General features: G+C 39.8%; 1 protein-coding gene across 1 annotated transcript; it reads right to left on the bottom strand.

Annotated features, from left to right (window-relative positions):
• Positions 1–230: 230 nt before the first annotated feature.
• Positions 231–3100, bottom strand: LOC108435142 (bone morphogenetic protein 10-like). Its single transcript, XM_017710755.2, has 2 exons — positions 2520–3100; positions 231–1508 (listed from the first exon to the last, which is right to left on the bottom strand). Exons 1-2 carry the CDS (start codon positions 2875–2877, stop codon positions 502–504), a joined length of 1365 nt encoding a protein of 454 aa, XP_017566244.1. The 5' UTR covers positions 2878–3100; the 3' UTR covers positions 231–501.
• Positions 3101–16463: the final 13363 nt, after the last annotated feature.

Here is a 16463-nt window from a genome sequence, read left to right on the forward strand (position 1 = left end):
AGAGGATCTCAATTATATCAGTTTTTTTCTGCAGTTTTCCTAAAATATTTGTATTAATAGCTGTGTTTCTTCTACTTGTCTGTTTGGTACTGCATTGCTGTAATCCAAATCCATGTAGGTGAAGGATGCTGGTATCTTATGAATTATTTTTTCACTTATTACGATAAAACATTGGACAGGCACAGGAAAGCAATGTGTTCTAGCTTATTATACAATAGAAAAAGCGTTAATTTACAAATAGCAGATCCATTGCATTCCTTTAATTCCATGATAGTGTTTGGATATTTCATATAGCAGCATGCTACTGAGCTACTGCATGTCTTTTTTTTATTACACTTTTAATTAGAGTTGCTAGATAACTTGTTAATTATCACACAAAGGCAACATCATTGTTTATTATGCCGTGATGTTCTTTTGATACGCATCATTCACTTGATCATATCTTATCACTTGATCTCAGCTTTGATTCAGGAGAGAGTTCATGTGTCTTTGGCTGTGAAACTATCTGCAACCGCACTCTGCCACAACCATACCTTCGTATTTGTGCTGGAAAATAACATGGCCGTTTTCATTTATATACAGAAGTGAGATCGGTTCCAGCTTGGTGGGCACACAGCAAGCTTGCGAGACCTTCTGAGGGCTTTTTAAATTGACCAGTGTTTGGATTATAGCATGCTTGGTGGGCGTCACTTGTGGAGGCATCGGATAAGTGCACACCCCTTGGCACGTGTAAGCCTCAAAGCCAGGTGGGGCCAGAATCCACGAGTCCCAGCCTATGTCCTTAAATTCCACATAGAGCGAAGTTCGCTTGCAGTGGCTCCCCTTGGCATTGCGACGGGTTCTGGGGGCATTATCGTAGATCACTTTGGACCGCATTTGCATTAGAAGGGTCTCGTCCTGTTGTTTCCCATTCTCCTCTTTTTCATCTACCCACAGTCCATTAAGATTTGGCGGGTTATTATGCCCCTCTGTGATCCTCTCCCCTATCTGCCTTGGCTGATCCTGATGGTTTTCATTCTCTTTATCTGAGAAGACAATTAGCACTGGTTCATGCTTTCCTTCTGGTCTCCTGTCAATGTCCAGGTCAATTAAAGTGCCTTCTCTCTCATCTTTATTCTGCAACTGGCTCTCAATGGCTGCATTATTCATGCTTTCAACATGGAGCTCTAGCCAGTGGCTCGTGCTCTTAAACTTTCTCCAGCGCTGAACAGCATCTGTCAGAACAAACACCTCCCATCCGCTGTCTTTGCGGTGGCCATGCCTCGCCACAAGCTCATCCATTCCGATGATGTTGGTCTCCTTTTTGCCACTGTCCCCATCTTCATCCTTTTGCACCTCAAAGACGGTGACCTTCCAGTCAACATCACCATAGAGACGAGGATCTCGATGGACCAGCAAGTAGAGGCGGAGCTCAGCTGCAATAATGCGTTCGTGACTTGGGACAGAAATGTTGAACATAAGCGGGTATGTCCTCACACCTTGGCTTGTCACACTGTGGGGGGAGGAGTCTGCAAATCAAATACCAACAGGGATTAACATTACAATATGCTGTACAGTTTTGGCTTATTTGTCTGGAGAACACTTTGAGAAATTGGGTTGAAAATGTTTAAGTGCTTTTTGGTGTTTGATAATCTGATGCAAAGAAACAGAAAAGATTCAATTATTACTCAAATAGTGCTAATGATGCTATAACAAGAAAATTACAGTGAAAATCAGTAATTACTCAATCTCAAAAACAAATAAATTGAGTCTTTAATAGAACATGCTGAGAAATATCAATGACATTAAACAAAGACAAGCTAAGCTCTGTGAGCATTAAATCAGTGTGATTAACGGCATTTAAGTCTAAGTCAGAAAAATATCTTCCGCAGAAAACATTACCTAACTACCTAACAATGTTGCATTCATTCAACACCTACATACGATATCCAATTTTCTGACCATGTCTTTTTGGCATTGATGATCAAAGCAGTTTAAAGATCTAACTAATGTGCATTTATTAGTCTAGTTGAACGTGCTCAAAATATCTTCATAATTTAGTGGTCAGGATGTAAAAAAAGTCATTTAAAGCGGTTTGAAATGAAATGGCATATTATAGAGATGCTGAATTTCTTTACAGTGAAGGTAACAGGGACCAGGAGTTGGAATGTCAGCAATGCAAATACAGCCATTGTGCCTTATAAATCACTGCATGCACCACTACACTATGAAGGCATTTAAAAAGTGCATTTAAAGCGAAAACCTTGTCACATCGTAACTACTGTAAAAACTCTCTGGCATCAGACAGAATCATTTCATGTAATAACTTTCTATGGTAAAACTTTTAGAGGCATTAAACGCTTCAGACATCTGGTTTCTCTCACCACCACTGTGATCAGTTAGGACTCTTTTCACATTTCACATCAAATCACTTTGACTTTGTTTACATCACAACAATTTAATTATGCATTAACTTTATTTTAGAAATGTTGAAAAGATGTTAAAGGCATTTAAACATGATAGGAAATGTGAGAGTGTACCTTCGTTCTTGAAACTGCGTGCAATATTGGCTGCAGGCATGGTGCTGCGGTCATTAGCATAGTGGTTGTACAGTTCCAGCATGTACTCTGGTGGCTCGACGTGAGCAGCCTGAGGCCTTGGTGCTGGCCCTTGCTCGGTCAAGTTTAACATGTAGAGGAACTGGCCCAGCAATGCCTGAACATCCACATTTTCATCTTGGTCCAGCAGAGATGGATCCGCTGCCCCAACAGCTCCTGAAAATGACCGGGGCTCCTCAAGGGACGGAATTGGACTCGCCTGACCCCAACGAAGCAGCAGTGAGATACAGAGGATTATGGTCTGAACATACCCAAGTGTGGCCAACTCTGTGACAGCCATTGGCTAGATAAAACCTTCTCTGCCAGAAGGTATGAAGGAAGAATATGGAGATAGGACAAACAATACCAGGCTCCAGAAACCTGTGGTGGTCTTGTGAATACGTCCCACAATTTCTCGCCCTTTGGGGCAGGCAGATTGATCTGGTTGAGGTTGGGGTTGGGGGAGGTGGAGGGTGGAGAGGAACAAACAGCCTTGTCCTTGTTGATCTTGTGATCCAGCACAGAGGGCAGGACTATATGCTGTCAACCTTGTTGTGCTGACAAGTTTGGAGATGTTGCCACTCGGTTGGTCCTGGGCCCTCTTACAGTGTGGCTGGTGACAGCCATAGAGTTCACCACTCATCCTGTATCTTCTTTCCATGCATGCCTTGCTCTTCGACTTTCAGTACAATCCTGAGATTCCACTAGAAAAGGACAAGCTAACAAACTGCTCGGATGGCCCACATAAGGATTTCTTTATCAATAGCCTCTTCTCGTATAATAAACATGTTATACATACAATGTCTACAATGTCTTTCATGTTGAGGTATTTGATTTGGCCTTGCTTTTCCATCTTAATTCCTTTATATATTAGAAGAGAATGTCATTATACTTTGGCCCCCCTTGTTTTCCGCCGTGCTTTTCGAGCAGCATATGGATAAATGGCAGCATAATCTATTGCAGTGTAATTTCTAGCATTAGTATCGAAGTACTTCCACAAGAGGGCAGATAAAAGCTAACACTGTCCAGGTCCGTATATACTGTATGTACACACATAACAATACTGTTCTAACTGTGCTAAATTCATTTGAATCTGACAGCACACATTATAATGTTATATACACCGATCAGGCATAAGATTATGACCACCTCCTTGTTCTTTGTTAGCCCCCTTTTACCCTGTTCTTCAGTGGTCAAGACCCCCACGGACCCTCACAGAGCAGGTACTATTTGGATGGTTGATCATTTTCAGCACTACAGTAACACAGATGTGGTGGTGGTGTGTTAGTGTGTGCTGTGCTGTTACGAGTGGATCAGACACAGCAGTGCTGCTGGAGTTTTTAAACACCGTGTCCACTCACTGTCCACTCTATTAGACACTCCTTCCTTGTTAGTCCATCTTCTAGATGTAAAGCCAGAGATGATAGCTCATCTGCTGCTGCACAGTTTGTGTTGGTCATCCCCTAGTCCTTCATCAGTGGTCACAGGACGCTGTCGGCTGGGTATTTTTGGTTGGTGGACTATTCTCAATCCAGCAGTGACACTGAGGTGTTAAAACTCCAGCAGCACTGCTGTGTCTGATCCACTCATACCAGCACAACACACACTACCACATCACCACCACATCAGTTTGACTGCAGTGCTGAGAATGTTTCCACCCAAATAGCACCTGCTCTGTGAGGGTCCATGGGGGTCCTGACCACTGAAGAACAGGGTAAAAGTATACAGAGAAACAGATGGACTACAGTCTGTAATTGTAGAACTACAAAGTGCACCTATATAGTAAGTGGAGCTGATAAAATGGACAATGGACAAGGCTTGAGATGGCGTAGAAACAAGAATGCGGTCATAATGTTATTGAAAGCAACATATTTGACCATCTGTTGTGAACATGCATACTTCCATCTTACTCCAGTGCTGCAGCAGTCTCTAGAATGAGATATTCTGTTTTAAAGACTAGGACACCCCCATTTCTGATGATGTATCTTTAATGTGAGAGAAACTTTTGAAAAACAGGTGCTTTGAGGTGAATTTATGGAAGTGTTTGTATTTTTTTAATTGAGGTGAATGCAGAAGACAAACAGGATGAGGGATATAATGTGGAGCAGAATATGGCATAAAACGACAAATAACATTAAACTCTAGTTCTCTGTGTATCTAGTTTTATTTGTGGTTGAATGAGTGATAACGGCCCACTCTTGCATGACACATATCTAAAATGCTAACAAGCACGAGAAGAGAAACACAAAAGCAAAAGAAGAAGCATTTATGAGGAGCAGAGCAATATGAAGCATGAAATCAAATCAACAAAGTTAAAAATACTGCAAACAAATAGCAAAGCAACTAGAAGATGACAACAACTGCATATCAGCAAATACTTCTTTGCAAGGAATGAGAGTAGCAGTCAGGAATAAGTGGGCTGCCATAACAAGAATGAATGTGCTAGAAAATTGGGGTGAGGGTTCCCATTGTGAATCTGTTTTGCAAATTGGTTTGTGGTTCATGACAGTGATTTTGCTAGACAACATGAAAGGATTCTATGAGAGAAGATGACACTTTTAGAACACCTGTTCCATTGTTTTTCTGCTAAAGTCTGAAGTCTACAATTAAACATTACTTGTTTTGAGAAGTTGTAGTCACCTTCCTGTGGGTCTTCCATATTTACTTTAATTTTTATGATTTGTCTGCTTTTGGCTTTGCGTTTCCATTTGTAGCAGCCACATAACTCTCTTTCCTACCTTTCTTTGTACATGACCCAAAGATATTTCATGTTGTCAAATTAACTGCATTATATCTCCAAGCTGGCCTGGGAGAGGCTTGGGGTCCCTGGGAATGAGCTGGAGGAAGCTGCAGGGGACAGGGTCATTTGGGATGCTCTGCTCTCTCAACTGCCCCCGTGACCCTATCTGGACTAAGTGGTTAACGATGATGATGATGAAATTAACTGCAGTTCTGGTAGCAGCTGGACTTTCTGTGAGAAGATCTAAATCCTACTAAAAGTCAATGAGAGACGTGAATGGAGAAATCTAAATTTGTCCCTCTGATTATGTCCTTTGGCTCAAGTGTGGGCACTCCAGAGGCACTCACCTACAACAATAGCAGAACTTATTCAACACAAATAGGTTTTATGGTCCTAGACAGATTGAGTTACACTGTTGTCAAAAAGAAAATAAGTCCTTACTAGAGATGGCACTGATTCTATACAGGGGTTCGGTATTGGGTTGTTATCCGTGGAAAATGCTGGATTGGCTATCTGAGGGAAAAAAAACAGTGAATCTGATTCAATCCTGAAGCAGCACGTGTTCATATTGTTTGATGCCATGTTGTTAGCTGCATATTTCGTCCTGTGGGGTCATCAGGGATGGATTACTGGCAGGGTCATGGGTACAAGCGCCCAGGGCCTTCTGACTGTCAGGGGCCTTGAGTAGGCCTCAAACCACAAGGCTTGCGATGGCTCAGATGCTTGGGACAATCCACTGCAGACGCAAACATCCAATGAACAAATAGCTCTTGAATATGTACAAATGACTAATTAAATGAAGAAATGGTCGGTTTTCAGGTTCAGTTTCTATTTCCAATTATTGTTGACTCTTGGGACATTGTTGCTGCCATTCAGATGGATATGCAATTACTGCTCCATTTGCGTAGGCTTGCTTCTCAAATTTAGGATCAGATTAAGGATCAGGTATTGGTATCGTGGCCTGCCTTCTATATAGTCTATTCTGTGCTGCATAGTACTAAAATTCTGGGTGAGCAATATGACAATATTGTCTTGTTATTGTGATACATTACACCACAGTACATTTTTCCAAATATATCATGGATATCGTCATCCTTAAAGAACACTGAACAACTGCATGGTTCATCACAAGGAGCACATAATCAGTCCTGCTGTCCTGGTTATTTGTATTTAGTGCCTTAAACAGAAATCACTGTATTCATAGTTCTTCATACTATTTTAAAATGTGGCACAACTGACACTGTTTTTTTTCTGTATCAATCTTATCAAACCTCAGAAAAATGAAATGCTGTGGTAACTCAAGAACTTTTTCAGTGCCTGCTGTGCCCACCCATTAACAAAGTAAGCCCCCAAAATTGCAACTAAATTTTGTGTGACTTCATAGGAAAAGCCCAGAGATTTGGCCGTCTTTAAGTTTAACAAAGTATTTGTCTGGGATATGTTTGTATCATTGCTCTCAAAGGAGAAAGCAACATTAAAAAAATTCAAAATACATGTAAACAAAAAAACAAAGCAACAACCTTCAACCTGAAAGTCAGAAATGTGAAACACATTATAGTCTTCATTATAGTAATAGCACTGACACTCATGGCATATCACTGGCTCTTCATGCTCACTCCAGCTGTGCTTCTTCCTGACAGCCCCTCTGGCAGTGCTATTTAGGAGCAGAACGCAGCATCTACTGAGGAGCACTTCTCAACATCAACAAAATGCACCATAGATAGATACCACTCCAGGGCAGGAGAACGTAATAAGGTGAGAATCATGATTTCAGGCATTAAACTGATGATTTGAATGTCGGCAAACAAAATGACTTTCTACCATCCCAGCCATTTGTCTTTTCTCTGCACATACGCAAACGTGTTATTATGGGTTTGTCAGTCTGTTCTACACCTGTACAGCCTCTGTTATTATTTTGTCAGTTCATCTGTCATAGAGATCCAGCAAATGCAGGCTTTATAAGCCTCTAGTGAAGGTAAACAAATGCAGTCCAAGTGACTCACAGATTCTTCCTAGGCAGGAAAGATACATTTTGCCATCATGTAATTGTTCCTGTTTGATTCGAGCAATCATGATTGCAGCTGTTGGAGTTCATCAGTCTCAAGGAGTTTAGCTTTGCTCATTCTAGAGAGCGCACTCAGTGTCAGTGATTTAAAAATCTTAAGGAACACATACAGTGGGGTCCTATTCTGCGTTCCTTATAATTTAATATGGTTTTCATTGTAAATTCTGTTATCAGCATAATAATCTGAATTTAAAAACTGGATACTTAACGAATTTCAGAATTTCTATTTGTCCTCCTTTTGCTTCAGTGACAGTTGGCGCGGACTCACTAACAGTAAAAGAAGGCTTTGATCAGTAGATCAACTCCATCTGAGAGTTATCAAAACACAAGCTTCAATAAAAGCAGTAAGACTAAAAAATCAGACCTTTTTTATACAAAGGCCTCAACATGGTCGATGTCACAAATTTGGAGTAGTGAGCTCAAAATAATGCACAAAAGTGAATATTTCCACTTCATTTTACTTGCATTGACTGTTCTGTTATCAATAGTTCAAAAATGTATTAATCTATTAATCCTTTATTTACAAGTTTAAATGAAAAAAATCTCAAATCTTCAATGTGGTCTCACATTTTTGGACCCCACTGTACATTAAGTCAGATCAATATCACATTCAAACAGTTCAGTGAGTTCTATATAGAACCATTTTACGCTGACCCTTGCATGGTAAAATGGTTCTTCAGATTGATAGAGAATGTGTTGAATAGGGTTCTCTATAGAACCTTTTTAAAAATGCTTCTATTTAGCACCTTTGATAGAAGCATCTCCATCAATGTGAAGAACCATTTCACCATGCAAAGAACCATTTAAGCTCCATATAGAATTCACAGTAAGTTGAACCATTCGCTTTACTAAAGAACCTCTGAAAACTATTGTAAGAGCTTTTCTTTGAGCCTGTTAGAAAAGGCATCCTCATGAAGCTGCTGGTGAAAATTTGCATTAAGATATATAATAAGACTTATGAAATGTCAGATAAAATGCTGTTGTTTTTGTTTATGTAACTCTTTTTAGTCGCTGCATAATGCATTTTTTATAGTTATACTATTATTCAAAAATGTGGAAATTATTCCACAGTATGTGTGTCAGAGCTTTCAACTGCTGGGGGAATTGGGGAAAAATCCCACTTATATCTCTGCATGAGTTTAGCATGTGCAGTATGATGTTTGCTGGCCCCTTTTCAGCTCTTTTTCATGTCACATGTTACTGAAAATAACACGCATATTTTTATAGCATTAAAAATGTGAATTTTATGGAGGCAAGCTGTCCCCCTACATGGAGTAAGAAGACCCTTAATGGAAATGTATTCTGATTTTTATGGAACGTTGAATCATTTCTTGCCTTTACATTCTTCAGATGGAAGAATATTAGAAAAAGAAAAAAAAAAAAAAAAAAAAAATATATATATATATATATATATATATATATATATATATATATATATATATATAATAGAATTGATTGACACTCACAGCGAGGGGGGCCTGGGTTCGATTCCCCGGCCGGGTGACCGGGGTCCTCTCTGTGTGGAGTTTGCATGTTCTCCCTGTGTCTGCGTGGGTTTCCTCCGGATTCTCCAGTTTCCTCCCACAGTCCAAAGACATGCAGTCAGGCCAATTGGACATGTTACATTGCCCCTAGGTGTGAGTGTGTGAGTGATTGTGTATGTCTGTCTGCCCTGCGATGGACTGGCGACCTGTCCAGGGTGTATCCTGCCTTCCGCCCGATGACCGCTGGGATAGGCTCCAGCAAATCCTCTGACAAATTAGGTAAAACAGACACCCCCACTGTGCCAAACAGAAAATGTTCCATGCCATAATGTCATAAAGTTAAGTCTAATATTAGCAATATTAATAAGAATATTAACAACAATCATTGTTCTTAATATTAAAACAACAGTAATAATGATAACATAATAAAGCAACAGCATTCAGTACTTCGTCGATAAGTGCAACTGAGAAGTGGCAATGATTAACACTCATAATGTAATAAACTAGGTGTGGAGTGGAATATGGTGAACTGCAACTCCCCACCAGGGATGTTGATTAAGTGTGTATTTGAAATGACACTGATGATACTGCACTAGTCTGTACTGCACACTGCATGCTACTCTTCATAGTAGCACACAGTACAAAATCCATTATACAACACAAGCTGTATTATAGGACAGGGGCTCAACTAGCCTAGCCCTGTTTTATTTTCCTCAACTCTCCAGTCACTGCTTAGCAACTGTTTCTAGCCCCTTATTCAGCTTTTTTAGGTCAGTGCCCAGTTGCATAAAACATCTTAGGTTTTTCCTTCATTTTTTATTCCTTAGGGTTCTCTCTATCTGATAACTTCACAGGTACATTCTCCTCTTCAAACATCTCTAAAAGGCATATCTTCTGCTTTTCACATTGGCCAAAAATCTTCACCCCTTACTGGGGTGAAAAGTTTTATTACACACTTCTATAACCTAAGTCTTCCTACTTCCCCTCCAAACAGGTTTATTGAAGTAATATCAAAAGGCCGAATCAAAGCATTTGGTCATATCCACAAATTCACTTGCCCACTTTAGTCAAGACGAAACCATGATTGATAACGTCCAGTTACAACAGGCCCATTATTTCAATGTGTCTTCAACTGGCTAATACTACTCATTCATTTTATCACTACTTTCTTAAATCTATTATAATAAATATCCCAGCATCTGGGTTTTAAAAAAACACTTGACAGTGTTTTTCTGCATACTGAACTAAAAAGCAGAGGTGCTTGTTTCTTAGCAAAGGTCAGGCTTTTTTGTGTTCCTGACTGCTGCTGCCAAATGCTACTATTTAAAGTGGAACAGAGGAAATGAACCTTCTTCCCCTACTGAGACCATGTGTGTGTTCTCGTTAGACCGTTGTGGCAACAGGCGGTGTGCTTCCTCACTGAGCACTGGGCTGGAGAGGGAGCAGCTCTCATGATCATTTACACAGAGGAGGCTCAAGGTAAATGGCAGCCGGCTGTCACTCAGCCCTTCCTACAGGGCAGTGACTCATATATATGTGTGACAATTATCTGTTCAGTCATAATGACAGAAACAGATTAGCTCCACTTAGATGTAATCTCACCTGGCATCAATTAAGATCTGACAAGCATGACTATAAGACAACTCAATATTTATTCAATAATCTTGACAGGTGAACATGTATGTCATTGCTGTCCAATGAAAACCATGTATCTCCATTTTTTGTTGATTTTTAGTTTTCTACATCATTCCAACACACCAGCCGTCCTTTACACTGTGTAAAAATTGAATGGTGAATGGACCAATAGAAATGCTTCAAAATCACTTGGAACAAAATCTCTTTACATTGACTCACATTGAAAGGTAAGAGTGTTTTTGCCTTCTCCTGTAAAATTTATATTTTTGAGATACTTGTTTTCCATTGGATGTATATATTTGTTAGCACGACAATCATACTATGATACTATGTACATGATCATTTCAGACAGATGAAAAACTACCACATGACTGCTTTTTTAATGTGAAATACCAGCTTCAAGGCAATTCACACATATAAATGTCACCAATGATTCAAATGCTAAAAATACCTAATTGGAAATCACATTTGTGAACATTTAATGACATCTCCATGGATACAGGATCACATTCTTCCTGTCTTTACTTCTAATGTAGTACCTCCATTAGATGACCTTTTATAATCACGATACACAAAGACTTTTGATACATAATATTTATAAACATGATATACACTGCTCAAAAAAAATAATAAAGGGAACACACAAATAACACATCCTAGATCTGAATGAATGAAATATTCTCATTGAATACTTTGTTCTGTACAAAGTTGAATGTGCTGACAACAAAATCACACAAAAATCATCAATGGAAATCAAATTTATTAACCAGTGGAGGCCTGGATTTGTGAAAAAAAAAAAATTCTTGATTTTGTTAAAGTGGAAAAACGCACGACAGGCTGATCCAACTTTGATGTGATGTCTTTAAAACAAGTCAAAATGAGGCTCAGTAGTGTGTGTGGCCTCCACGTGCCTGTATGACCTCCCTACAACGCCTGGGCATGCTCCTGATGAGGTGGCAGATGGTCTCCTGAGGGATCTCCTCCCAGACCTGGACTAAAGCATCCGCCAACTCCTGGACAGTCTGTGGTGCAACGTGGCGTTGGTACCAGCATATGGTCTCACAAGGGGTCTGAGGATCTCATCTTGGTACCTAATGGCAGTCAGGCTACCTCTGGTGAGCACATGGAGGGCTGTGTGGCCCTCCTAAGAAATGCCACCCCACACCATTACTGACCCACTGCCAAACTGGTTATGCTGAAGGATGTTCTAACCGTTTGTGCAGACACATGCACATTTGTGGCCTGCTGGAGGTCATTTTGCAGGGCTCTGGCAGTGCTCCTCCTGTTCCTCCTTGCACAAAGGCAGAGGTCCTACTGCTGGGTTGTTGCCCTCCTACAGCCTCCTCCACGTCTCCTGGTGTACTGGCCTGTCTCCTGGTAGCGCCTCCAGCCTCTGGACACTACGCTGACAGACACAGCAAACCTTCTTGCCACAGCTCGCATTGATGTGCCATCCTGGATGAGCTGCACTACCTCATCCACTTGTGTGGGTTGTACAGTGCGTCTCATGCTACCATGAGTGTGAAAGCACCACCAACATTCAAAAGTGACCAAAACTTCAGCCAGAAAGCAGAAAGGTACTGAGAAGTGGTCTGTGGTCCCCACCTGCAGAACCACTCCTTTACTGAGTGTGTCTTGCTAATTGCCAATAATTTCCACCTGGTGTCTGTTCCATTTGCACAACAGCTGTGAAATTGATTGTCAATCAGTGTTGCTTCCTAAGTGGACAGTTTGATTTCACAGAAGTTTGATTTACTTGGAGTTATATTGTGTTGTTTAAGTGTTCCCTTTATTTTTTTGAGCAGTTCAATTCAATTCAAGTTTATTTATATAGCGCTTTTTATAAATAAACTTGAATTGAATTGAACTGCTCAAAAAAAGCAGTGTATATATGTATATGTATGTATTTAATTTTTTTCTTGAGGCTTGATAAGTTGGAAAAGACTGAGTGCCCCAGCAGTGCTATATTTAAGAAACACAATAAAAAATGTACATTTTTAAAAATATTTCACACAATGTACTGCACAAAATCCTGTTAAACAGGACCAGTTCTTTTTAATGAGATATGTACAGTGCTGTGCCAAACTTAGCAACTGCCGTAAGTAGGAAACATCTATTTAATAAAAAACAACATAAAAGCTTCCATCACTAAGCATAGAGATCTAAGAGATTAAATGTAAGAGAGTCTACTTGCATAAGGAAGGGGGACCTCTAAGGAAAATAAGTGGAAAAACATGAGTTTCCTAGGGATTATAAATTATTAAAAGGAGACAATGATACTAACAACCGTGTAAGACCTAGTAGACCACCAAAACTGTCACCGCCAGATCAACAGCACTTAAGGCTTTAATCTTTGAGACAGAGGACCATCAGGCTCCACTCTTGCTTCAGATCTGAAAGCATCCACAAGTGTTTCTGTCCATCCTTCTACTATGATAAGACAACTCAACACTATTGGTCTGAAAGGATGTGTAGCTGACAAGAAGCTCTTACTAAGAAAAGGAAAGAAAATTTGCACTAGAACACATTTGAGATGTGGAGTAAAGATTTACGGACTTACGAGTCTAAATTTGTAACTGGGGCTGTGAACAGCTGGGAATGCAACTTCTGAGACTGACCTCTGGAAAATTCTTTGAAAAGCTGAAAGCAAGTCTCATGAAAAGAATGGCAGCTGTAATAAAGACAGGCTAAACACACTAAAGACTGAAAAAATATATATATTATGTAATTGTTGAGGCTTCTGTGTAATTGTCCTATGTAATGTGTGATGTTTTCTGACACTGAAAAATGAATGAATTGTACTTTTTGCCCAGTCTGACTGGAAATTAAATAAATGAACGGGTGCTCTCTGAATCTTGTGCAATGCTGTTGTTGGTCATTGTTCTTTAAGTATGTGTGATATGCACAAATCATATTGTGGCATATAGTAATGTAATTGATAAAGATAAATGTAATTGTCTATTGCCCCTCCCTATAACGCATATCTGGCTTGTTAGTTCTAGTATCATAAGCAGTGCGTGCTACATCACAATGAATATAATCCAAATTGACCAACCACAAAATCAGAGACAAATCACGTCACACATCTTTATATATGTAATATGCTGCCATGCACTTTGCACATGCAACTATTTCAGCATATTGCAAATCTAATAAATACAGTACCTAGTACTGTTGTTAGTAGAGAGAAAATGACTTCAGTCAGAACTTTTCTTGCACAGTCACTAGCAATGTGTGACTAGTCTAACAAGGCCTTCACATCCATCATGGCTCAAGAGCACCAACTTAGACTGGATTATTAGGTCCTATATTAAGACTTATTTAATTAATACTTTCCTCACTTCTACGGTGATATTTTAACACCTATCTTCAACGTCAGCCAATCTATAACGGTTCCAGACAGTCTGCGTTGGAGGACAATCCAGGGACAAAGACATAATGAGGTATAAAAATAGGTTTTGTTCCACTGTGCTACACAGGGGTCAAGATAAAATGTGCAAATGTGCAAAGCACAAAATGACACAACACCACAACCATGTGAGGAAACAGAGCCCCCTGAGCACTTTATCTCAGATGTCCATTCTGAAGCTGATGCAAGAGCAATGAAAAGTAACTCCACTGAGCATACATCCCAGCCAAGCTACTAGTTCTATCAAACTTTTGCCAACTTACCCCGGGAACAGAAACATCTCACACAGCTTGAGAGTTGACGGTACAGTAAATATTGGAAAGTAACTCTGCTGCTACAAGTAATCAGTAGTTGCTTGGTGCCAAAGACAAGCAGCACATGTACATGTCTGAACCTCCGAGATAAACAATTTGGTCATGCTGATGTGACAGTCCACTCATGCCGTTTGTGCTCATAAGCTTCCATACAAAAAAAAAAAAAAAGTGACTTTGCACTGTTATACCTAAGAAAGCAACACGTGTTCATTTGCTGCTGGTTCTTTGTTGTAGGTTTGACAGACGAGCTACAGCAAAGCTGCAAAAGTTACTAGGTTGGAAAATGAAAGCTGGCAGAAGCTTATGGGATGACAGCCCATGAGTAATGAGTCTCAAGAAAGTAAGCCTGAAACAAATGGCTGCATTAGCGAGGTAAATACGCTCATTCTGTCCTCCAGTTGCGAAAGTCTGGACGTTCATTGTGCATACTCTTTTAAACAAAGTTCACAGGATATTTATAGTGCTGCAGCTATGCAAGCTTTTCTTCAGTCCTGTAAAGCTGCCATTTCAAACTCATGTTGCTAATATTCTATTTATTTCCCCTTTTTGTGCTACTTTATTCACAAATTACTTGACAAATTACCTGTTTCTCCAGAGGCCATGTAATAATAAGTTAGGATGGGTTTGTTATCTACTTTCACGATATGAGACTTTCATGTAAAGGTCACCCAGAAAATTCAGGCTATTTTCTCCTTGTTTTCGCCTGGTGGGTACCATCATATCTCACTTTAACTTGCAATCTCTTTCTCTCATTGACATTCAGAGTATTGCTTGTAGCAGCACAGCATCCGTGGATATCACAGATATTTTAATGATTTAGCTGCAGAGATCACCCTATGATGTTCACCACTGTGACAATTTGCAAACCTTATGAGGTTTCCTGGACATGGAAGTCTACTCTTGGACTTGAACTGTGATATCCATGGCGATTCACCAATGAAAGTGCTTTTTAGTCTAGGCTTAGGCTTAAACCTTAGAAGTTGAAAGTTATCACTATCACTATTTCAATCCAATTATAATCCATAATTGCTTTTTGAAGTACATAGAAAGTGACAATGAAATTACATTTACATCCCATTTACATTCTATACCAACTTTTTTGTTTGTTTTAATGTCAAGCAATGACAGAAGCAAGGTTTTTTTCTCTCTTCAAAACTATTAAGGGTGAAATCAACATTCCAACCAAAATGAAAAACTTAACGCTATATCTGTTGTAAACATGCCTATTCGCCTCTTCCAGCAGTGCTGCAGTATTCTCTAAAGTGAGTTTCCAGCTTGAAGACTGAGACTCAATCCCATTTCACCCCTCACCCTTACCATTTAGCCCTTAGCCCTCCGTTTTGTATGCTCAAGCCTAAAGGTAGGTTGGCCTGGGTTTTATTGAGTTAGAGGGGTAGGGCGAAATATTATTCATGTGTTATCTTAATAATTGTTTAATATCATATCAATGTATTATTGTCCTTTTCTTCTTAACAAGCATAAAAATAGCTAGTATTATGCTGTTGACTTGGTAGCTAGTTTGCTAAATTTCCTGTTCCACCTTAAAGGGTGCAGCAGTTAAATTCTGGCATCTGCACCGTTTAAGGTAGAACGGGAAAATTCAAACAAGAAACTAACAAATAGCTGACTTCAGCTTCATATTACTGAAGAATTAGGGGCAGGCGATAATAAATAACTATCACATCCCCCCGTCTTTGAAGCCATATGATCTCCTAAATTTAACTAAAGCCCAGCAGTGAGGAGCTAAACTTTACCCTCCTCTGCTTTCACAACAGACTCACAGGGTCGTAGGGTCCTACGGAGCGGCACTAGTATCCTGTTAATGAAGGAATGCTCTTTTTTTTTTGAGGGTCCCATTTCATAGAGGAAGATATCAACCACTAACTCACTTCCAAGCGGCAAGGTGACACTTTAAAACAAGGGGTAGGGGTAATAATAAGAAATGGGATTGGGCCTAAGAAAACCCCTTTTCTAATGATGTCTCTTGAATATGGATGTAAATTTTACTACAGGGGCTGTATGAAATTTTGATAGCTGGCTAATTATTCAACTGAATTTTTCCTTTACCAGTATGTGACAACCAACTGAGGTTGTATTGAGGTTGACAACCAACAGATGTATCTGTCAGCATCTGGATCAATGGCAAGCAGTCAGGAATTGTTGAGAGCTGTGGGGATTCCCACTGATGTATTCACATTATGCACACTCAGTATTGTAGTGAGAGAACACTGATGGAACTG

This window comes from Pygocentrus nattereri, chromosome 18 (assembly GCF_015220715.1).
Source record: "Pygocentrus nattereri isolate fPygNat1 chromosome 18, fPygNat1.pri, whole genome shotgun sequence".
Taxonomy (NCBI): Eukaryota; Metazoa; Chordata; class Actinopteri; order Characiformes; family Serrasalmidae; genus Pygocentrus; species Pygocentrus nattereri.